Source organism: Syzygium oleosum, unplaced genomic scaffold (assembly GCF_021117445.2).
Source record: "Syzygium oleosum isolate NSW1041296 unplaced genomic scaffold, Sole_v2.1 Sole_v2.03, whole genome shotgun sequence".
Lineage (NCBI taxonomy): Eukaryota > Viridiplantae > Streptophyta > Magnoliopsida > Myrtales > Myrtaceae > Syzygium > Syzygium oleosum.
The window spans coordinates 10,799,727-10,824,292 of record NW_026607487.1 but is presented as its reverse complement, the minus strand read 5'-3'; the positions used below and the strand labels follow the sequence as shown (position 1 = coordinate 10,824,292).

Genomic DNA, 24,566 nt, shown 5'->3' with positions numbered 1-24,566 from the left:
GATGTAATGCCGAACCTATTTAGTATGAGAAATGGATATCGATAGCTAATTAGCTATCCATTTATTAAAAGAACTTGTTACAGAAATTAAGATACGCGCACACTTGAACTGTCGCCAGAAATGAATTCAAACTATTAGGTCCGATGGCACGAGATTTGATACTGCACGAAACGGAACTATCTGAGGAAGTGCAAGTAAGCAATTTCCTTTCATTAAATTTCAGAAAGTAGACTCTCATCAAGTCGACAGATACAAAGATGCATTCTACGAGCTTACTAAACTCGTCTCAACTTGCTTCAAATTATACAAAACGAGAAAATTTACCCAACAGACCTATACAAAGTCCCTCGGGGGCGACAAAACTTTTCTGAGAATTTCCCCTCCAACACGTGCAAAAATAAGGGAAATTAACTTGCCTAAAAGAATTGGAGCGGACCAGATATGGTAACCGGAGGATCAATTTCTACTTGCGTAGCCTTCCCCTCTGAAAGCAAGGAGGGCAAAGCGTTGGCCTCCTTGGGCGGAACTCCCTCCGCTGTCCATATAGTAATATGCGGCCAATCGTTCTTGGAGGTTATGACTTCCCCGTCCACAGCACCGAGGCGAGCTTCGAATGCAGCCATTTTATCGTTGAAGAGCAAAGCCGTAAGATCCACAGGGACATCTTGATCGACGTGGAGGCCATAGCTAGCTACAGCTGTAACGCCATGGCTTCTCTTGTGAGCAAGAGTGACGTGAGCCTTTTGGAGGCTGCTGTCCAAGTGTTTGTCTCGCAGGAAGGTTTCTACGTTTGGGTGCTTCTCAGCCAACTGGTTGGAGTGAGCATAGAGTGAACATGGAGGGGACAACAAAATTGTCAGTAGCAAAAGATAAACATATTTAATATGCAAGACTTGCGTAAGGTAATGAAAGATGAGGCACAGCCAAGAGTACTTGGCAAAAATGCTTTGTCCCGCTTACATCATTAAGAAGATTTTGTATGTGTGTTACGGGTAAGCTGACAGCTGCGAAAACGATTGTTCCAAGCTTCCTCTTCTCAGTACTAGGCGCCGTATAATCACCTCCGACAACTTTCTTCAGTTGTTCCGATACTTGATTAACGGCAAAGTCAAATGGCACCTGGAGAAGTGACATCATAGGAAAAACATGTTTCACACTGTTGAGAAGTGGAATGGGGAGAGGATGTGAAGGGACAAGAGAGAGTATAATGACCTGAATAGAGTTGAGATAATCGGCATTGCTGAGTAATGTCTCTCGCAATTGCTTTTCCCAGTTAGACCACTCCTCTGCATAGGATCCTTTGTTGGACTCCAATCTACACATGCAGGACATGTAATGCACCGAATCAAAGAGAGACGAATGCATAATCAGTCAGTACACCAAAAGACAAGACACCGACTTATCTCTTGGAACAAACATTGAGAATGTTCATGCAGATGTAGAAATGCTAGTAATAAGGCTCCACTAGTTCTTTATACAATTTAGTCCACCAATGCTCAGAAATGAACATCAGAGAAGTGAGAGCTTGCTTGTTCAAAAGAAGAACTATACTATTTTGATCTACTAGATTGCAACTTCTATGACCACGAAACGACTACAAAGGAGCACAATATGAAACGAATATAGCCATCTATTGCTTAAGCAGAGCCATAGAAAGGTCTAACCTCTCGTGCCTCCTTGTATGAAGCTTGTATAGATTAAGTCCCTCCTCCAAAACTGATTTGACTGGACCAGGTAGAGGACTCCTGCATAAGCAAAGCAAAGTGCAGCATCGATTTAACTTTCTGGCAAGATCTAGAGAATGTTAGCGACCTTGACATGGCAAACATTTCTGATGTGCGAAGAACTTGTTCCCAGACTGTCTACCCCCCGCTTTCACATCTTTATCAACCAACTCCCCCACCTCTCTCTCTACTGAAGAAAAGAAAGAATCTGAACATTCAACAAAACCACACCGTTGTAATTGACCCTCAAGTGGTCTAGCATGATTACATTATCCCACATGAATCTTATGTGACTACATGATGAGTTATAACTGTTAGAAGTAGTAAAAGGGTAAAGTGGTCCTTAGGACCTTTAGGTCTTATTTTTGGTATATGTATTAGACACTACTGGTTAATACAGTATACACTTTTCCCTCTCTCTCTCTCTACTTCTCATGGTATCGAGCCTCGACCCTAGCCGCTGCCGCCGGAACAACCCGTCGCCGGCGCCGTCGCCGTCGCCGAACAACCCGTCGCCGGCGACCCCAGCTCGCGAGGGGCTCCAGCCGCGCGACCCAGCTCGCGAGGGGCTCCAGCCGCGCGACCCAGCTCGCGCGGGGCTCCAGCTCGCGCGGGGTTCAGCTCGCGCGACCCAGCAGCTCGCGGGGCTCCAGCTCGCGCGACCCAGCTCGCGCCGGGCTCCACTCGCGCGACCCGGCTCGCGGGGGCTCCAGCCGCGCGACCCAGCTCGCGCGGGGGTCCAGCTCGCGCGACCCAGCTCGCGCGGGCTCCAGCTCGCGCGATTCAGGTCGTGCAAGTCACGCGAGCCTGGTGATTGGAGGTTTCCTCGCCATTGATGTGAACTGAAGGTCTCTCCATGAACTGAAGGTCTCTGAAGGTCTCTCCTCCTCTGTTCCTCCTTTGTTCCTCTGTTCCTCCGAAATTGCTTTATGCAAGAAATTTGTGAAACCGGCCGAGTTTCAGCATGTGTTATTGTCTCTCGATGGAATGACAAGCAAATGAAAATTCTTCAAGATGGATTTCAAGTGGCAGGAAGGTGTTCTTAGCCTTTTCATAGTTGCCTGCAAGTGGTTTTGTTGCTTTGACTATGCTCTGTTGTTGCCTTGCTTGCTTTTGTCGCTCTTCAATACGGCCAGGTTAGATTGCTTGGTTGTTAGACGTTAGATTATGGATGTTTGATTAATCGGGTTATGGTTTATTGATTGGTGGAGTTGTGGAGGAAGGCTGGTAACGTTGACGAGGCTTGGGAGCCAGTATACGGTCCTACGGGATATTGAAGGATGGGTGATTCGAGAGGAATAATCTGTGATGACCGAGGTGATGTCGTCTTCATCTAATCGAATTACTCGATAAGAAGCTTGTGGGGAGTTCTAACTTCCATCAATGGAAGAAAATTGTGAAGCTTACTTTGACAAGCAGGAATCAGATTAGACACATAACTGAGCCGAAACCCGAAGATGATGCAAATTGGGATATTGTTGATGCATGCATCCTTGGTCAGATGTTAAACTCTATGGAAAATAATATAGTTGATCTAGTAACTCATATTGACACGGTCAAAGAAATGTGGGACTATTTGAATGTATTATATTCTGGCCAAAATAACCTGTCACGAGTTTATGAGTTATCGCAGGAGTTTTACCGATCCGAAAGGAAGGGACGTCCTATGACGCAATACTTTGCTTGAGTTTAAGAGAATGTATGAGGAGTTGAATGCTATTCTTCCAATTTCAGCCAATATTCAAAAATGCAACTTCAAAGAGAACAATTGGTCGTAATGGTGTATCTAGCGGGCATTGGTCCCGAATATGAAACTGTTAGGTCTCGGATTCTTGGAGGAGAGGCTGTCGCATCACTCACGGATACGTTTGCTCGGGTACTTCGGGTATCTCGTGAGTCTCCTCAAGATATTACACCTATGGCAGATAGTTCAGCTCTTGTGTTCCAATCTCGATCGGGTAGCGGTAGCAGGAGTGATGGAGGAAATCGTGGAGGATACAGTGGACGTGGTGGCCGAGGAGGAGGCCGAGGTGAAGGACCAGGGAGAGGCCAAGGCCAACAGCACATGTCTACTAACAACTCAGGGGCCATACGGACTTGTCATTACTGTGGGAAAGCTGGCCATATTCAAAAATTCTGTTATAAGTTACATGGAAGATCAGTGCAGCAACAACAGTTTGCACATACTGCTTCTGGTACTGATTCTTCTCCACAGTCTTCTGAAGGCAAGGTAGTTGTTATGTCTGATGAGGAGTTTGCACGGTACACCCAGTCTCAGATTTCACAGCCTGCTTCTTCCACTGCTACTTTGGTACAGATAGGTAATGCGACTACATGCCTTTCAGCTGCTTCTTGTCCTTGGATCATTGATTCAGGGGCTTCTGACCACATGTCGGGTCTTTCAGGTATATTTTCCTCTCTTACTTCATCTTCATCCAAGGTAACCATAGCCAATGGATCATCTACACATGTTAAGGGGTTGGCACAGCTTTATCCAACTCCTTCCTTGCCATTGTCCTCGATCCTTTATCTTCCTCAATTTCCGTTTAACCTCATGTCTCACAAAATTAACCAAAAACTTTCGGTGTTCAAGAACATTCTACCCCGATTCTTGTATTTTTCAGATCGGCTACGAAGAGGACGATTGGTAGAGGACATGAGGCAGGGGGGTTGTATGTACTTGAAGACGCTCCTCCCATTGCATGTCCTAGTGTTGCATCCTTACATCAGATCCATTGTCGACTTGGTCATCCTTCTCTACGTAGCCTTCAGAAGTTAGATTCTAGTTTTGGATCCCTTTCTAGTTTAGAGTGTGAGTCATGCCAACTGGGCAAATTACATCGTATTAGTTACCCGCCACGAGTTATTAAACGAGTAGCGTCCCCTTTTTTGTTAGTTCATTCAGATATTTGGGGTCCTTGTCATGTGGCTTCTAATCTGGGTTTCAGATATTTTGTTACTTTTGTTGATGACTATTCCAGGGTAACATGGTTATATCTAATGAAAAATCGTTCAGAATTGTTTTCTATATTTCGTGCATTTGTATATGAAATTCATACTCAGTTTGGTGTGCAGGTTAAAGTTTTGCGTTCTGATAACGCTAAAGAGTACTTTTCTGCACCTTTTTCTGACTTTATGACTCAACATGGTATGATCCATGAATCTTCCTGTCCTGATACACCACAACAGAATGGTGTTGCTGAAAGAAAGAATAGACACTTATTGGATGTTACTAGATCCATGTTGTTTGAAATGAAGGTTCCCAAAACCTTTTGGTGTGATGCTGTTCTAACTGCATGCTATCTCATCAATCGCATGCCCTCTTCTGTTTTGCGAGGTGGTATTCCTTTTTCTACTTTGTTTCCAAATGTGTCACTGTTTGTCTTACCGCCCCGTATTTTTGGTTGTGTCTGTTTTATTCGTGATCATCGACCTGGAGTATCAAAACTTGATCCCAAGGCTATCAAGTGTATGTTTTTGGGTTATTCTCGTACTCAAAAGGGATATCGTTGTTATTCTCCATTACTGAGAAAATACTTTATAACTGCTGATGTTTCATTCTTCGAATCCACGCCTTATCATGATGTTCCAATTTCTGTTTCTGAGTTTGATGAAGACTTCTATGTGACTACCCTTCGGTCACCTGCTCCAACTACTTCACAGGTCTCTACACAGGAACTACCTCCTCTCCAGGTTTATACTCGACGTCCTCGAGTAGCTACTATTTCCCCCCTTGCTCATGACACTACTACGTCATCTTCAGCTCCAGATCCGCCATTAGTTGACCCTCCTCTTGTATCTGATCTTGATCTTCCTATTGCTCATCGCAAAGGTACACGTACTTGTACTCAACACTCCATTGCAAACTTCGTCTCATATTCTTCTGTCTCTCGTTCTTTTCGATCCTTTCTATCTACTGTGGACCAATATCCTATCCCCAAATCTGTATCTGAAGCATTACAAAATTCTGGCTGGAGGACAGCAATGGAAGAAGAACTAATGGCTCTCCAGTTTAATCAGACTTGGGACTTGGTACCTCTTCCTTCAGCCAAAGCTGCTATTGGTTGTCGTTGGATATTTGCTGTGAAAGTCAATCCTGATGGTTCTCTGGCTCGTTTAAAAGCACGACTTGTTGCAAAAGGGTATGCTCAGGTTTATGGAGTTGACTATCTAGACACTTTTTCTCCTGTTGCCAAACTTACTTCTGTTCGTATTTTGATATCCCTTGCTGCCACATATAACTGGCCTTTATTTCAGCTTGATGTTAAGAATGCCTTCTTGCATGGTACTCTTCATGAGGAAGTTTATATGGAGCAACCTCCAGGGTTTGTTGCTCAGGGGGAGTCTGGGGTTATGGTTTGCAAATTAAGGAAGTCTTTATATGGTTTGAAGCAATCCCCACGAGCATGGTTTGGAAGATTTTCTGATGCTGTACTTTCTTTTGGACTGTCTAGATGTGGAAATGATCATTCTTTCTTTTATAAACAGTCACGGGGAGGCAAATTGTTCTTGATTGTGTATGTTGATGATATTATCATCACGGGAGATGATTTGACTGGTATAGCTGAACTAAAGATTTATCTTCATCAACAGTTTCAGACCAAGGATTTAGGAAAATTGAAGTATTTCCTAGGAATTGAAGTTGCTCAGTCACATAAAGGTATTGTTCTATCACAAAGAAAATATGTACTGGATTTGCTTAATGAGACAGGTATGTTGGGATCAAAACCTCTTGATTCACCCATGGAACAAGGGGTCAAACTAGTCATGGAGGAGGAGAAACTCTTGATAACCCTGGAGAGATATAGGAGACCGGTAGGAAAACCGAATTATCTCACGAGTCACTCGACCGAGATATTGCCTTTCCAAGAAGTGTGGTAAGCCGCTTTCTATCTTCTCCTCGTACATCTCATTGGAATGCGTTATTCGGATATTGAGGTACTTGAAAAAGACTCCAGAAAAGGAATTATTTACCAAAATCATGGTCATAGCAAAGTCGAAGGATTCTCCGATGCTGATTGGCGGGGTCTCCGGATGATAGAAGATCAACTACCGGCTATTGTACCTTGGTTGGAGGAAATCTAGTATCATGGAAGAGTAAGAAACAAAATGTTGTTGCACGCTCGAGTGCCGAGTCAGAATATAGAGCCATGGCACAAGTGACATGTGAATTAGTGTGGATTCAACGGTTATTGATGAGATAGGCTTCAAAGCTTCGGTACCCATGACTCATGGTGTGACAATAAAGCTGCAAAGTGCATATAGCTTCCAACCCCGTGTTTCATGAGAGAACAAAACACATTGAGGTTGATTGTCACTTTATTCGGGAAAAGTTGCAGAGTGGAATGATCATTCCCAATCATATTCGAACCGGTGAACAACTTGCAGATATTTTTACTAAACCTTTGGGTAATGGGAGGATAGAATATATTTGTAACAAGCTGGGCATGATTAATATCTATGCTCCAGCTTGAGGGGGAGTGTTAGAAGTAGTAAAAGGGTAAAGTGGTCCTTAGGACCTTTAGGTCTTATTTTTGGTATATGTATTAGACACTACTGGTTAATACAGTATACACTTTTCCCTCTCTCTCTCTCTACTTCTCAATAACAATTGCAACCCTTGTCAATGGCTTGTAACCTTATTTATGCATTCCACTGCACTAATTTTAAGTGTCAGCAAAAAAAATGGTGTTACGATAAGACAAGAAAAATGTGTCACAGTCAGTAGGGAGATTTTACCTATCAGATTTCAGCAAGGGCATCTTCACAATTGAGCCAAATCGTTCAACTAGTTCACTCTCAAACTCTTCACGACTCTGAAGCATATCAACACAGATCAGTGAATACCTCAAACAGTCTCATTGACATCACACTAAGAGAAACACCAAGAAGTTTATCTAGAAAAAAGCAGAATCATACCTTGCCCTCATAAAGGTGATAAAATATTAGAAGCACATAACCAGCATTTGGAGATGCCTTGTCAAGATTACCCTTCCAAATTGAAAAGCATAAAATAATGCATCAGTAAAAGATGATAAAGGGTAACTATTCTTCGAAGCGCTTCAACAAGTTACAAATTCTTTACCGGATGATTAACCCGCTGAAGCACACGGAACATGAACACAGCTAATGCATCGAGAGAAAATGGATTCGAATCAGTACCTGCAAAAAAACCATGATTAGTTCTTTTGGGAACAGCAGTGATAGAGAATTGAAACCAACATCAAACGATTCATATCACCCAATACATTTGAGAACAAACTAACATACAAGATTGCACGAATTACACATAGCACAATCTACATTGGCAATCATAACAGCTTACTATAGTGTGCATGCAGAAATAAATGAAGAGACGACAAGAACAAAGCAGTAGAAATTATTGAAGCCCCGCATAATTCACCAGTCAATCTAATGAAGGAAATGGAGAGCAAAAAGGACATTTAAGACTATGGTGAAAATGTTCCAATGATGCTCTAATTCTTCCTTGTAACATAAACCATGGAACTATGGGGAAGAATCACATTACTGTGATTTCCTTAATGGAAACTACAAAGTAACAAAAAAAGCATATGTATTAAGTAAAAAGCTTCAAATTCCTACGATGAGGTACGACCAACCTAAAAAAAATACAGGCACATTACTTGTGCAAATGGATTTGAAGAGAACTCCTGATTCCTAAAGAACCAAGATGATCACATGCATTTTCTAGGCCATTTTATAGGAAAATAAAAAGTCCATGAAGAACCATATTATCTTCCATTAAGGCTCCATTTGTTTCTCGGAAAATGAATGATTTGGAAAATATTTTCTTAAAAATGATCGTTTGTATCACTTGAAATAATTAGCTAATAAAAAGTGTTTTCATTATCGATAACAATTTATGTCTAAACATTTCGTGGTTGACGAAAATATTTTTCATTTATTCATTTTTGTAAGAGATATAAGCAATCATTTGTAGAATAATGTTTTCCAAATCATTCATTTTCCACGAAACAAATAGAGCATAAGTAGAAGAATAGTCTAGTAAACTTGTCTTGCATATATGGGCAACACCAAGAAAATCACCGTGCTTCAAGCGCTAAAATGAGGGGGAAAAGGCAAAAATTTCTTTTCAGCTGGTTACTTGTAGTACGGAGGTTGTGAGGAGAAACAAGAAGTCACAAGGAGCTTTACTTTAGCCAGAAGGAGGTATTTTAGAAGCTACGCTACATTTATGGATTTGGTAATAACAAAAAGTATATGTTGCTGACTCCTTATTAGGACATTCGTACTGTTGATCTGAAGAACCAATCACAACCGTTTAGAGGAGCGGATACTGCCAAGTAATATCCAGATATTTCGAACAGCTCTATGTATATTGAAGTGTTTATCTAGAGAGAAAGCACAACCTTCAGAATCAGGTATAACTGGAACTGCCGATGATTTGGTGCTCCTGCACATATCCTCAATCTGAAACAGCAAAACAAAAGGACCAAACTGAGACATGTATTTTTCCTTCGCTAATGAGGTTTTAAGAGGAAAGAAATTTAAAGCATTTGCCATCAGATTCGCAACATCATCTTTTTGAAAGTAGTAGCTTAAAGATGGAATTGCTTTAGTTGTTAAAAATCAAATTATACAATTGATCGAGCCAATTTCCAAAAGTTCAGGAACTAGATTGAATAAAAAAAAAGTTCAATGACAACATCAAAAATTGAGAAAAAGTTCAAGGTCCATCACTGTCATTACCCCTAACTTTAATCAATAATCTGGCCAAAGAGATTCATTGCTTAATCACTTGACTGACTCATATTGCCACCAGACAGAAAGAGAATTAGCTATATAGCCACATATTCCCCTGAAGGTTAGTTTAATAAAAACCACGACAATTTTTTGATGAAATTGAGCCAATTTAATTCACTTTTGATCATACCAAAAAAAAAAATTCACTTTTGCTAGCTACTGCAACCTAGATTAGCACAGATAAGTTCCTTCAGTTTTAATTGTTTCAGATTCATGGGAACACCTGCTATTAGCGATCAGGGTTGTTTGATCCTGATCACAGTACGTATGGACTTGGATCACCAGTTTTAGTTATCCTGATACCCTAGAGAGCTGCTAGAAATTAGAATGCTTCTTGGCTTAGCTATGGCTTACTCATTTGGTCTTTTGTGGTTAGAAAAAGAAGAAGAATTTCTCTCCTCAAGCTGTGCGTCCATCAATTCCCAAGGTTTTGACTTTTTGACCCCCCTTACTCAAGATAACCTCCTATAAATAAATTCTAAGCCCAAAGGATCAAATCCATATAGTCCAATGATTGAGTAAGACATGAGGTAGCCCAAATTATATCTTTTACCTAGTTGAGACTGCACGAACTTTTTTAGCCCAAGCATAAAAACATAATTTTAGAAGAAAAGAGTTAATATGATTATGTGTCAAGGTATGTGCAGTTTCTTGGATATACCACCTATGACGAACCATGATCCCAACTAACGAACCATCTAAGCCTACCCCCCAAACCGCAAACTTAAGAAATAGCGCTATGCGTACCCGAATCCATACCAAGTACCATAACGAACCATGATCTAGGTAACATTGGACTTGACTCACGTTTTGATGCTCGAAACTTGACTCTAGCAAAATCGAGTATTAAATTTCCAGCTAAAGCTCATCTCTAAATAGAAAATTGAGATATTCGAATTCGATTTGATTACAACAAAATTATAAATGAACTAGAGCAAGCCGCAGTATCTTCCCTTAAACATACGAGTGTGTGTGGATATGCTATTGTTCGAAGGATTTAGGAGTCTATTTTTACACTATTAGATATCTTTGATGAAATAATAAAAGTTCGATCAAGTTAGCGAGCTCTTGAACTGAGTTTTTGGCACTCTTGAGTTCAACTGAAATCAAACGAATCAATCTCGAGGAATCATTGAAGTAGGAAGTATTCGCCAGTAGCTTGACTCAGTTTTGACCCTAGCATAAATTCCCATGGTACCCGTAATTGCAGAGCTCGCCATTGTCAATGTAAAGGAAGTCTATTTTTTACCCTAGTTCTCTGTAGGAGCGAGCAATAAGTGAAACGACGTCAATATACTGACTCAGTAGAAACTGAAGAAAAGAACAAACTGTAGACTATAAAATCATAATCTAAAGAGAAAACAGAAAGAAAATCACCAGTCTCCAAACTTCTTCATTTGGAGCATTCTTGTCTGCTAGCATTATAGAATGGGGTTTTCTCCTGCGTTCATCAGCAACTTTCTGCCAATACTTCCCTACACATATGCCCATACAGAGAAATAAACTCTCAAAAAAAGTATAGGGAAAAAAAATTTGCATCCATAATATTGGCTTGTAGTAAGATTCTTTCATCAGGAATTGTTCTGACAAGAGCACATGAACATTTTAAGTTAAGTATGGTGTACAACAAAGATCAGAAATTCATGATGATTTGAGTTAAGTATAGTAAGCCTATACACCGCAACACATTATGCTTGAAGCTTGAACTTCTGTCAAATAAACAAATTGTCAACCAAAGTGACACCATAAATAGCGGAGTGAAGTGGACAACCAATCCAACTACCCTGAGCAGTCAATCTTCTTTCAGCTAAGTTAATTTACTATTTTCCACTTGAAAAATCCTCTCTTGCGATGCTTCACTTATTATTCTTTGTTGCCAGGCTTAGGTGAACAAGCCTAGTCCTTCGTTATATTTACAGGGCCAGATGGGCACAGATATTGAGAGGCCACTCTTTATTTTGACTCAAGGCGATGGACACATTGCGAATGGTAAACAGCCAAAATTATACCGATGAAGAGCATTGAAATCCAAATGAGGTACGGAAGCATAAGTTTGATGACATCCCAACAATGTTCAATACCTTTAACAAGGTCACCCATTAGACTATGGACTGGCCGATCATCCCCAAGACCACCTGGGGCACTCAATAGTTCCTTGCACATGGCTGACTTAGCACAACCAGGTATTCCTGAGATATGATAAATCAAAACATAATGACCACATTTGAAGTAACAAATTATCCACGAAGAATTATAAGATGAGAATTTTTGGAGACCAATTTATGTTTGCTCAAACTAATAACTAATTGATATTAGTTATTAAAAAAGAAAGAAATCATAAAGTGGTGCTGCAACTAAGACGAAAAAAAGATCTTGCAGAAACTGGACATATATAAAACTTCTGAGAACTCACAGGCTGAGATAGAATCTGATTGTTAAAGAGGCTAACATTTCATAAAATTTGCACTAAAGCAGCATGCTTTTGCTATGATAATATGCCTTAACAAAGAAGAATGAGGTATTGTTATTGAGATAAACACCAAACAGTTCTGCCAACCCATTCACAAATGAATACAGAACAATAGATGTATAACTGGCCGCAGACTCAATTCAGCTGTTGTGTGACCAAAAGTACCTAAAACTCTTGTTGCGGAGGATTCTTCGAAATTCTTAGTGAGATTCTTTCAAAATAGAGAATATAATTACCAACGGGAGCAAAATGCTGCTCAAGTGACTACACATACATAAACAAGAAAAGACAGTTCTAGCTCAAGAGGAGCTTCATGCAGCCCAAAGGCCAAGACAATTGTAGAGGGGAGACTTATCTTTAGATGAAAGAAGGAACGTCAATTTAAAATACTTAAAGAAATCATTGAACATTTATTGGCAGATTATTTAAGAACTTAAAACAAAATCATAAGGATCCCTCCCTCAAAGTACCTAACACTCTTGTTGCGGAGAATTCTTCGAAATTCTTAGTGAGATTCTTTCAAAATAGAGAATATAATTACCAACGGGAGCAAAATGCTGCTCAAGTGACTACACATACATCAACAAGAAAAGACAGTTCTAGCTCAAGAGGCGCTTCATGTAGCCCAAAGGAGACTTATCTTTAGATGAAAGAAGGAACGTCAATTTAAAATACTTAAAGAAAACATTGAACGTAAGGATCCCTCCCTCCTCTACCAACAACCCCACCAACCCCCACCCCCACCCCCCCCAACCCACCCCCCCCAAAACACACACACACACACCCATATAAGCAGCAAAGACAAACACACCTGGAAAAAATACAATTAGACCATGATCCTTCACAATAGAGTCTCTGGCAGAGGGACTAGAACTTTGTGGTGCTACTTGTCGATCAGTTTCCAGATCACCTTCTTCATCCCTGCCTCCTTCAATAATAGCAAGAAAATCTTCGGCCCTCACAAAATTTCCAGCAGATCCTATTAAAGCTTGATTGTCCAGACTGCGTTTTGCGTACTGTTCTAGAAAAGGTTCAGCCTCACTGAGGTATGTTGATGATGATAACTGTTTATTTCCACACTTTCTTCGGATATAAACAGCCCTGAAGATCACTAAATGTGAGAAATCCAAATCAAAGAGATCCTACAAAAAGTTGCTGAAATATTACCATTCATCTAACATCTTGCTGAGTTGTCTCTGTTTTCCAGGTGAAGTACCCCATATCGTCATTTGTCTGTAGTGTCAAAATAGGACATTGTTTGGTAAACATGCTTGTACAAAATCACTCAAGTCTTTACTCATTGATCTGATCATAATAAAACTACGTGCTTGATACCAACAATACTCTTGCTCACTGGGATGACACTTTCATGGAATTGCACCCTATTACACACGGTCCTTATCATACTGATAAATAATCAGTTGATTAATCAACATATTGTAATCAAATGAATGTAATTTGTCAAATGCGCACTAGCTATCGCCCTGTCCCAAGCACTTATTCTTCACTGTATGGAGCAGTGCTCTCCACATATTTTCAAGACACCATTATTCAAGAATACTGCACTTACCTTTGGTAGTAGGCCTTATATGCGGCTGGACCCTGCTTAAAAAGTATGGACAAACCATTGCGAATCAAAAAAGTCCGGAGCTGCAGAAGAAATTCGGAATGATGAGTGTGAGATTGTATTTAAGCAATTTGTGTATCGGATTACTACTCCATCACTGTGCACAAAAAACAGATAATCATCAATCTTCCCTATAAATAAGCCAAAACTAGTTTGGTCAGAATGCAATACTGAAAATATGGCCCCAGTACAAGTTCAAAGCCACCTAAGAATTCTGAATCAAATACGGAATTGACTCTGAATGGTGTCCAAAATGTTTTTATTTCAATCAAAGCAGATACTCAATTCGGAACCAGAGAAAAAATATGGGAGCATTGGACTTTGCAATCTCATAAAATTGGTGTCAACCATATCATCTATGCAGTGTAGAAGTTAGTCTAAACACCAAGTTGGAGTCAGTAGAGTGTCGAACTAATAAAATTCAAGCCTCATTGCACTCCTAGTTGAGTTTTAAAGATATTAGTGTTTCATAATAACCAAGCTTAGAAGCATAATCTTATTTTTCAATTCTGTATACATTGATATCCAAGTTCAAGTTCACTGTTTCTGGTTACCTTGAGGATAGAGTATAATTTACTTTTGGATAATGCATCTAAGTCCAGTTGAGCTTGAGCACGTAAACTCATTAAGTCAAGCCTCAAATTACTCAACTAAGTAACAAGTCGTAACAATTGAGTCAATTCTGAGATCGAGAAGTGCTGAGTAGACCAAATTCACCGACAGCTCAATCTTTACCACCCCCGCAACTCAGAGCAGCTTTCTAAATGTGAAGGTACAGAATGCCACTAAACATCTATTGCTTCAGCAGCAGACTAAGTTGTAGAACTAAAACGATAGAGGACACCACTTTGGTATAGAGATGAAACTTGAAGGCATATTGGTTTTTTGAGAAGAGTCGGAATAAAAATCATTACGCCATTGAAACCAGGGGATATCTACTAGTAAACTCGACTTGGGTTATATGCTATCTGCTGGCATATCGTAAGTTTATATGCTCCCCTAACCCTTGCACATAGGGGCCCTGCGCACTACTATTTTTTGTATGTTTCCTATATAGAAGGAAATACAAACTACAGGAAAAGAGCAAAGCCACCACCTCTTGAAAGCTACTTTAACAAAACTAACCATTTTGAATTGCAACCAGATACAACTAAAGATAAAGACAATTTTCAGTAGACTTGTGCGAAAACAACGCGTACCTTATAGGTTAGAAATTTCAGTTTTATCATTATGTTTGCATCATCATCCGCCAAACTATCCTTTGGGGATGCAGCAGTACCATTAGTATTTTCTACAATATCCAGATTGCTATTTGCAATTTCAGCAGCTCGTTCTTTATTTGCCTTGAATAAATTAATGTCGACAAAAAACCCTGCAAGATATAGCAGAATTCAAGATTAACCTCCTGTCGACAGATCTTTCTAGTGTATAATACTTACGAGTTAGGATGCATGGTAAAATAAGAAAGGTAGTGTGTGTATTGAAATAGCATGTTTTTACCTCTATAGAGTGGCCACAATCCCGGGTTGGACCTGAAGATCATTTATTCACACTATTACACACAAAATTACAAATAAAATCCATTAACCAAGAGAAGGAAGGTAGGCTTGAACTTGACCTCATCTCTTTTTGGTATCTGCGGAAAGTTGAATCGCTGTGAACATGAATGACCAATTTGTAGAAAAGATTTTCACTTGATATAGAGTTGATTTTGTGAAAATTGTGATAGCATTTAAATGCAGCTGGATAGCGTCTTTCTCTCATTAAGCGAATCATTTCCTGGTTGACAGAAGAATGAGTGTCATCAAACAAGAAAGCAAAATCCTACACAGCAAGCAGAATTTTGCTGCAGAGACAATTCATTTGACTGCAGAGTTTCACCTGCAGCTTGGTGGTAGAGTAGTCAGCAGGCCGTGATTGCAAAAATTTTGCCACAACAGATCGGTCTGCATTTCTTGAATGGTTATCGCCTGTTTCATTCCCAAGCCAGTCTAAAAGATCAGGACAAAAGGAGGTACCCACACCCTTAAGGAGTGCTTTCATTTGCTGCAATTAAATTTGGATAGTAAAAAAAATCATCAATACGCTCACATCATCAATGTCACCTAAGCGACAGTGTTCAGGAATATAAGGCTTAGAGTATACTCCCACTTGGACAAATTCAATCTCACCTGTTTCTCATCTGTCCTATTTGCCGCACAAATTTCTCTAAGGCTGGGTCCCAGATCAAGATGATCTGACATAAGAAGCAAAATAAAAATAAACTGAGAATATTATTGAAATTAGGCAATGTTCTGTTGACTTCAGCAACAACTGAAAAAAACTGCATTTGAATATAATTTGAACAAATGTGATTGCAACCCTATTCAATTATATGTCAAGAGAACAAGATTGAGTACCTCCTTCATTTGGTGGAGGAGGGAAGTCGTTCAAGACTTCTTCAATATGTTTTGAACTCTCGGGGCTTACAATTCGAGCCACGAGACCCTCTAAGATTTCACCTTGCACATTGATATGATCTATTGATCCTGCACAGAATTCCAAGTCACCGATAGTTCCCCAAGGAGAAAGACATCAACCAAAGTGATTAAATTTTAAGATGCAAATAAATGATCTCAGATAAAAGGACAATTATAACATTAGAAGTCTAATATATATAATTTCTTCTGCAGTCACAAACAAAAAAAAAATTGTAGGTGATAAAAGCTTTGCTATACCAAGAGTGGTGAAGCTTAAATAATGGACAATAGCAACATCAACCTGCTCTTCAGCATTACCTGGTACAGAAATATCTGCAACTTCATTAAGAGCCTTACAAACAGGTGTTGCTGTTCCTTCTTCACATAAAGCGTCATAGGCAGCAAAAAAGGATGTCACTGACTTCCTAAAATAGAAATAAAATTTGTTTGGCAACCCAAATTAGCAGACGAGCACTTATGACAAGGGATGCTGGAGTTTAAAGCATTGGACAACCAATCAAAAGCAGAAGAGAGAAGAAGCTAAAGAAATCACAAATTAGTCTAGTCTACCTACAAAAGTCTTTGATTGAAGAATTTGGGATTCGATTTCTTTAAATATGTACTTTTGTCTAATTTCAATGTAGATGTATTTGTGATTTGCTAGTTGATTTCTTCTGCATCATTTGCTTTTCCTTGTTTCATCAGTTCACCAATACATCAAATAGTTAGTACACAAATCATTGTTTTTTTATTCCATTTTTTTTCTCATTTATTATTTTACTTTCTCATAAAGATACATACTATTTTCTAATTTCATTAGTCCACTAATTCAATTGAGATAAGTTTGATTAAAGAATTCGAAATTCCTTTGCTTTGAGTGTGTGCTTTTTTTGACTAATTCCAATATTGAATACAACCTCTGAATCTTTCCCACGTCAATTTTTACACTTCAATTTTTTCTTTAAGTATGTATTATTTGCATAATTCCAATTTAAAATGTATTTCTGAACTTCTAATTTATTTCTTCCGCAGCATTTTCTTTTCCTTATTTCATCAGTTCACTAATCCAATTGAATAGTAAGTTCACTAATAATTTTTTTTCCTTGATTTAAAGATCTACTTGAACCTAATTGTATGCAGACTCAGTCAGTAATTCATTCCGCCTGTAGTAAAGTTTAATCAAATGAGTGCTATAAGCCACAAAATGCATATTAGCCATCAAATGGTCCACCCACTACAAATTCTCCATCTTAAGGAGCAATTCCCTCCTAATATTATGAAGACACTTTTGTTCAAAAGTAGTACACTTATGTTAGGGAGTAGGCCTTAACTTCAGTCTTGACATGTTCTAAAGTATTGATGATGTTTTCTTTTTCAAAAACTAAAAAGGAAACATTTATAAGATGTACCACTACTATATCAAAAAATTAGGGAGAAAATGAATGTAAAAAGTCTAAAAAATTCTCCAGCAGTATGTTCAGTAACCCAAAAAACCCAAAATGACAGCCCCTATTTTCTTTTTACATTGAAAGAATTAGACTTTGAAAAGCCTTGCAGTTTCTCCCCCTCCAAATAAGCCAAAAAAATTTGCTGGAGAAAAAGAACCAAGCATAGATCTTCTCTCTTTGTTGTTTACAAAACAAACTCCTTCCCAAGAGCATAGCTCTTCCCTAACAGGCGAAGCTTCAGACCAGTGAATACCTAAAAACCTGAGCTTTTCTCAGTCCGGGACAACGACTTCAGATATGGTCGACTACCTCAGGTGTGCACTTACACTGCATCTATATACAAGGTGAAAACTCTTCTTTGAAGACTATGCTGTTAGAATTGTTAGAATACTCACTCACAGTTATCCTCATGCCTTTTACATCAAGTACACAAACTAATAGTCAGATTACATACCACATAAAGAACTCCAAATTCATCCCCAAAGCCTTTATGTACTGTATATTGAGCATAGCCAAAGAAAATCCATTAAGTATAACTGCTTTGGTATGGCTTGCGTATTAGTTAGATACTAACCTTTGTCCAAGTCAAACACCATTGCTACAATGATACAGAAACATAATGTCTATTTATTTATAACACCAAATAGGATGTGAAACAACTGCTAGCATGTGCAAATCTTTTAAAGTGCATAAAAAGATGCAATGCATAAAGAAATATTCCAGATATGCATTGCGAACTTATATCCAGACAGGTTAAACTTTTAGGAAAAAAATGGATATTTCACATGATATGAAGCTTATGTCAAGAGTTTGAATCTCGCACTCCCTCCTATTGTTAGTTCATGTGTTCTAGTCTATAGCTATCTAGTGGCATATCCTATCTCTCCTGCGAAGGTCCATCTTACAAGCAAACAGGAGTGTTAAGAAATATGCTAACATTCATTGGTATCCCATATTCAAATAGTTTAAACTATGGCGGAGAACAGTCATTTCACTCTATGCAAGATGATGTAGTTTTTTCCTATAAATTTTTTACTGAGTGCAAATTATTACTACAATCAAATAGGCAAGAAGATAATATGTGTAGAAGGTAGGATAAACTGTTCAATTGATAAATCCACAATGTCTAATAATTAATCAAAGGGCAATTAGTTATGTGAACATACCTTGTTGAGAACAACCATACATGGTTGGTAGGGAGACGCCATTTTCGACAAAACGCAATAACTTCAGAAGTGGGGTAGAATTTAGGCTTGCCACTTGCCAATTCAGTGACTGCGGTAACTACAACTGTTGAAGTAACAAGAATGGTTTGACAAAATAATCAACTTTTCATACTTTTCTACTTCGATGAATGTTGAGAATAGACATAATGACCAAAACAAACTACTGAATAAAGAAAACTATCCATCGCAAAGTCAAGTTCTTCACGATGAAATGGTAAGAAAAAGTAACTCTTAATTAACCATTTCTTTTGGAGAATTCTATCGATAGGAATAGATATATATACTTCACTATTCTATCTAAAGAGCTATCCTTGCAAACACTACTTTCACACGAGGATCAACTTATTTACGGAGGCATGATGTAACAGAAAGACATGAAATGGAACTTTTCAATAAGATTTGAGACTATAGTAATGGCAGATGATGGAAAGTATGACTCATGGGCAGTCGATCTCTAAACATCAACCATAACCACAATTAAAAAGTAAAAGTTTTTCAGCCCCAAGTCATTGTATGACTCCAAGAACAGAAGGACATGCATAGTAGAAATAAGAAAAGATGCGTACAAGCAATCAACCATGTATTCATTAACAAATTTTTAAAGATCCAAATATAGAACAGATACATCCTAACAAAGAACCTCAAAGTAGAAAAGGAGTAAAAATGATACCATAATCTTCTCGGGGTCGCTGCCCGTGGTCACCCAAAACAGCTGTTACCAGCTCCATAGAAATACACATCCTCTTTTCCTGGAATTATTGAAGATAAAGCTGTTGGAAAAGGTAAAGAATACTATAAAAAATTTAACTACAGTGATCATGTCCCAATGCTGTGAACAGCAATGAACATTGCTAACTGGAAATCTCCTACATAATTGGAATGCTAATTTCCATATTACAGGTACAGGATACTCGTGAACTTGAGTGGTTGCTTGTTTACACTAGCAAAGTATTTCATTTCACTTATGTCCATATGAGCACAGCTGCATTTGTGGTGTACACAGTAGTGTGCACACGCTCTTTGTTGAGAGAGAGAGAGAGAGAGAGAGAGAGAGAGAGAGAGAGAGTTGAATCATTTCCATATTAAGGTCCATCTTTTTCAATTTCTTAACTACTTATGACGTTCCGCCAAAATGAAAATATTATTTTCAATTTAGAAAATATGTAATTTTCACGAATGAATTAAGATTCTTAAAGATTTGAAATTTTTAACATAAATAAACGAAAGTCAAGTTATAAACCCTTGAAAGTAGGAGCACCAAATTAAAAATAAAAGACCCCAATCACCTAATTGGTGAGAGTTTTAGAACTTGAATCTCTAACACTTCTTTCTCTCACTTATGCAAGTTTAAGGTCTAGGGACTAGCCAATGCAAAAGCTTGACCTGAAGATTAAGTTCCAAGCAGCCCAATTGGATAGAAAATACCCACAAAAAGAAATGGAGAGGAGAAAAAGACCTCGATCCTTATATTTAAATTTAAAAACTATGTAATTTCACGAAGATGAATTAAGATTCTTAAAGATTTGAAATTTTCAATATAAAATAAAGAAAAGTCAAATTATAAACACTTAAAAGTATAAGCACCAAATTAAAAACAAACGATCCCCTAATCACCTAATTGGTGAGAGCCTTAGCACTTGAATTTCTAACACTTCTTTCTTTCACTTATGCAAGTTTAAGGTCTAGGGACTAGCCACTACAAAAGCTCGACCTGAAGATTAAGTTCCAAGCAGCCCAATTGGATAGAAAATACCCACAAAAAGAAATCGAGAGGGGAAAAAGACCTCGCATCAATCAATGAATTTTGTCCCAAAAAACATGGTAGTCAAGACCTACACGGATTTTTATGTTCCTGTGGAAATTACATGCGAAAAGACTTAAATTTGAAATTCCAGATATTCATCTAAATATTGGTTGAACATCAAGGAGAATATAAATAATATTGACAGCTAATGTTAGAGTGAAATACCCACTCACCTCCAGAAAGGCATTGAACTCAGCTTGCATTTTTCCCGCTTCCATACCCCATGACTCCCGAAACATGCGGCCAAGGACAAAAACTCCCACAGCAGTGTATCTATAACAGGAACATCTACTAAGTACTCCATGCAATGTGCCACAGACACAGAAAGCTTTTCAGCTTACATATTTCCAAAGCTGTTCTTGGCATATGCTCCCCCCTCATGACCGGCATACATGAAGAGAGAACCTGAATGCTTGAGGGAAACCTGCATCGGTGTAACTTAACCTGGGTCAAAAAACAACATCATCTCCCTCACTCGGCAGTTATCTAAATAAATTACTTATTTAGCATATGCAATAGGGAAAGGTTGGCAAACTATGAATTTCATCAAATATCTGGTACATATAAGTTAACACTCTTTGCTGAATCCAAACGTGTATTCCTACTAGGGGAAAACATGGAGCCAGTAAGGTGGCATACCTCTAATGTTGCCAGGCCTTTCGACACCATCTCAATCATCCTTGTCCTAATCTGAATAAATGAAAACACATGACTAGATAGAAAACATGCAAAGCTTGGTTTCCATTGATAAAGATGAAGCCCCTAAAGGAGCAGAAAACTGTTGTAGACGTTCTTGTGTGCAAGATAACTTATCAGAAGTTACTAGTACCCTTCATAACTGAACAAGGCATACATCCTGATAAAGCAAAATAATAAGGGACTGTTTCGAAATAAAGATTACCTCCTGATCAGACTTCTCATTTTCAAACTTGGGGTAGAAGGTTGCTCTAATTTGGGCACTTGTATACGTATTGTTATCCACAGAGAAACCCTCCAAATAATTTGTCCTGAACAACTTACTCAAACCCAGAGAGATCTCTTGCGCCACACTTGAGCCAGAACTATTCTCTTGCACCTCCGCCACTCCTTTATCCGCAGTCTTACTCTCAGTGTCCACTTCCACGGGTCCACTAGCTGTTCCATAGGCTCTGGGATTCCAGATTGCCTTCTCACCTTGGAAAGGAGTATGATGGTTTGCCGATCGAATGCCGCCCAATTGGGGAGAATGAACATCTCCACTCGACTCCGCAATATCTAACCCTCCGAGTCTGCTGGTAACAGCTTCAAATGTCAATGCACTATTCCTTTCCGGAGCTGTTACGGAAGGGTTTTCCTCCTTCCACTCCTGCTCTCTATGCCGACCCTTTCTCTGTAAGACCGCATCAAAAAAATAAACCATTCATTTGAAGCCATAGTGCCGATAACGAGTAAATCACTCCACCTTTTCATTAACTTGCACAAATTACAAATAAAGAGTAAAGGGAATGATGAAAAATGAACATCAAAAGTCCTCTACTCGCGCCAAAGCTGATAATCGAAAATCTAGCATTAACCGACAAGCATTGCTGCACGAACATTAGAAGAAGAAAGCAAGTCAAACGAGTGAACGGAAGCACTGGTCAACCATCCGAAGCATCGGACCCGGAAACCGCAAAGCGCGCGACACAAAGTTCCGCCGAGCGCGACACAACGACGCAGCGCTCGACGACAACAGAAGGGCCACCGCCGACGGGAAAAGGGAGGCGGTCGTCGGCGCGGGGAGACGAAGTACCTGATGGCGACGCATGATCGATCGACGGGCGGTGGCGGAGGAGGAGGAGGAGGAGGAGGAGGAAGGGACGAAGGCGAGAAAGCGGGCGAGGGCTCCGCGAGGATCGAGGGAGCGACGCGAGGGGAAGGGGGAGGTCCTGGACAGCAGCGCCGCCGGCAGGGAAGAACGGCGGAGGAGCGTTGGGTTGAGAGCGCAGAGTATCCTCTGCGTCGCCGACATCCAAAGGCTCGGTAAGTCGGCGCACCCAGAAACGATCGCAGAAGGTAGAGATAGAGAGAGAGAGCTGAGAGAGAGCTGAGGACGTGGCCCCGAAGTTGTCCGTCTCGCGTCAAAGACTCCCTAATCACTGTCTTGATTCACAGTAAAATCGCCTCGGTTTCTGTTGAAATTACGAATATGCCACTGGGGCCTAGAAAGCGAAAAATCAGTAACGACGTATTTGATATAGCGGTAATCAAAAACAAGTGGCACTCACGGAGACGATGAACACCAGGGAAAACACAATTGTACAGCGGCAGCTCTAGAACACAATCCCTATGAGCTTTTTTCGGTCGACAGAAAAGCCTGAAGGGACAACCAAACATGAAAGATCCCAAAGAGGCTGAAGGGACGGGTAACCTAGAATGAGGAGAGGGAATTTCGAGCGCTGAGCCTTAGCTACCCAATCGGCTATTTGGTTTGCGCAACGGGCACGATGGGCCGAAGATTGATGCCTATAAACTTGATTGGGCCATCATCTGACATGGTATCAGCATGGCATCTTGACACTGATCACAATTTGAGAGCTTTTGGAAAATTTTAAAATTCGCATATGTAGGGGTAGATATAATTTAATCACCAGCACAAATCTTGCAAAGTGAGCATGCTGGACTCGAGCTACATTCCTGTTCAATGTAACATAACAGGGGAAAGCCCACGACAATTAGTGTAAGGCCTAAAAGGAAGAGCGACAAACCATTTGATGAAGGACCACCTTGCGCCATTGCCCCCGACAAGATCAAGCCTCCGCTTCCTGTAACATCAGAAAGCCGTTTCTGAAATCACAAACGAAAGAAGAATCCAATGAAGACGTGATGAATAATTAAACAGGTGGATAAGCATGGGCTCGCGAAGGACTTGAAGCTCGCGGACAACTGAACCTGGGAACAAAGAGACAATGGCGGAGAGCAAACGACGGACTGAAGCTCTCAAGGAGCAAGGAGGATCGGGTGAGGAGCAGCGAGGACCGAGCGTGAAGCGGCCGAGGATGGGGCAAAGGAGAGATTTGCTTGAGGAGCAGCGGGAGAGGAAGAAAGAAAAGTGAAAAGTTGAATGAAAAACTTAATTTAAATTTAATTCGGGGATTTTCTTTTTTTTTTACCCAATTGTAAATTTTGGACAAAATTACCCTTATTTTTGTAGCCGGAAAAATGTTGACCGAAGATTATTTGATCGACCGGCGATCTCGTACCCTTATCTGAAACACAAATGGTTTTAAATCTCATAATATCTTTGGAGGGAGAAAAAGGGCTGAGAGTGTGGCCCCCGATGGTCCATACATCACTGTCTGGATTCACTCTAAAATGGCCTCAATTTCTGTTGAAATTACAAAGATGCCATTAGGGCCTAGAAAGCGAAAACCATGAGGCATTAACAACGTATATGATTGCAGCAATGCTTTACTTTATTGGTTTATTACATGTCTAAATATTACGGTGTTTGCTCACAAGTAATAGCCATTACAGAGTAGCTTTTATTACAAGGTGACCCTCCATATGTTATAGTTATGTTATAGCTAGGTAGTAATTAGGCCTGTCAAACGGATGGACCGGATAAAAAATGATCCAATTCAAATAGACCCATTTAACTGGTTTTGACCCATTTCCATGTAAAAAAAATCTAATGACCCATACCCTACCCGATCCATATTGCTAAAACACTTCCAAATTTAACTCAATCTAGGAAAGATCATACCCAAACTAAGATGAGAATGCTGAGTGAGTGAGCGGGAAATTGAGTAAGGACGAGAGAAATGAGTTGAGTTTAAATAAATTGTAAACTCATTTATGACCCATTTAACACCTTATACCAATTTATAACCCATTTAGTGAATATAACTAACCCATTTATAACGCATTTAATGATATATAGGTTAAGAAATGAGTTTATGATCCATTTTGACATGTCTAGTTGTAAAAGTGGTTCCGTGAATACCTTCTCTTTTCAACTGCATTGTTGATTATCATTTGCATTGTTGAATTGGATAACCTAAT

At 39.5% G+C, this 24,566-nt stretch overlaps 1 protein-coding gene across 1 annotated transcript; it reads right to left on the bottom strand.

Annotated features, from left to right (window-relative positions):
* Positions 1-195: 195 nt before the first annotated feature.
* LOC115670752 (tRNA ligase 1) lies at positions 196-22,614 on the bottom strand. Its single transcript, XM_030592108.2, has 27 exons — positions 22,315-22,614; positions 21,445-21,912; positions 21,183-21,233; positions 20,885-20,967; positions 20,717-20,816; positions 19,410-19,488; positions 18,680-18,803; positions 16,384-16,490; positions 16,006-16,134; positions 15,778-15,842; positions 15,488-15,652; positions 15,225-15,385; positions 15,107-15,138; positions 14,806-14,978; positions 13,550-13,629; positions 13,147-13,212; positions 12,791-13,080; positions 11,591-11,698; positions 10,887-10,984; positions 9,116-9,176; positions 7,810-7,886; positions 7,644-7,715; positions 7,464-7,540; positions 1,665-1,745; positions 1,213-1,315; positions 961-1,119; positions 196-809 (listed from the first exon to the last, which is right to left on the bottom strand). The coding sequence occupies exons 1-27, from the start codon at positions 22,531-22,533 to the stop codon at positions 417-419; spliced, it is 3,621 nt and encodes a 1,206-aa protein (XP_030447968.1). The 5' UTR covers positions 22,534-22,614; the 3' UTR covers positions 196-416.
* Positions 22,615-24,566: the final 1,952 nt, after the last annotated feature.

Bases quoted from the DNA above. Each gene is read 5' to 3' on its own strand.
- LOC115670752 (XM_030592108.2), bottom strand. From the start codon at position 22,533: ATGTCGGCGACGCAGAGGATACTCTGCGCTCTCAACCCAACGCTCCTC. The intron at 14,979-15,106 runs GTAAAAACATGC...TATATCTTGCAG, and splicing joins ATTGTGGCCACTCTATAGAG to GGTTTTTTGTCGACATTAAT. The intron at 7,541-7,643 runs GTATGATTCTGC...GATATGCTTCAG, and splicing joins ATCACCTTTATGAGGGCAAG to AGTCGTGAAGAGTTTGAGAG.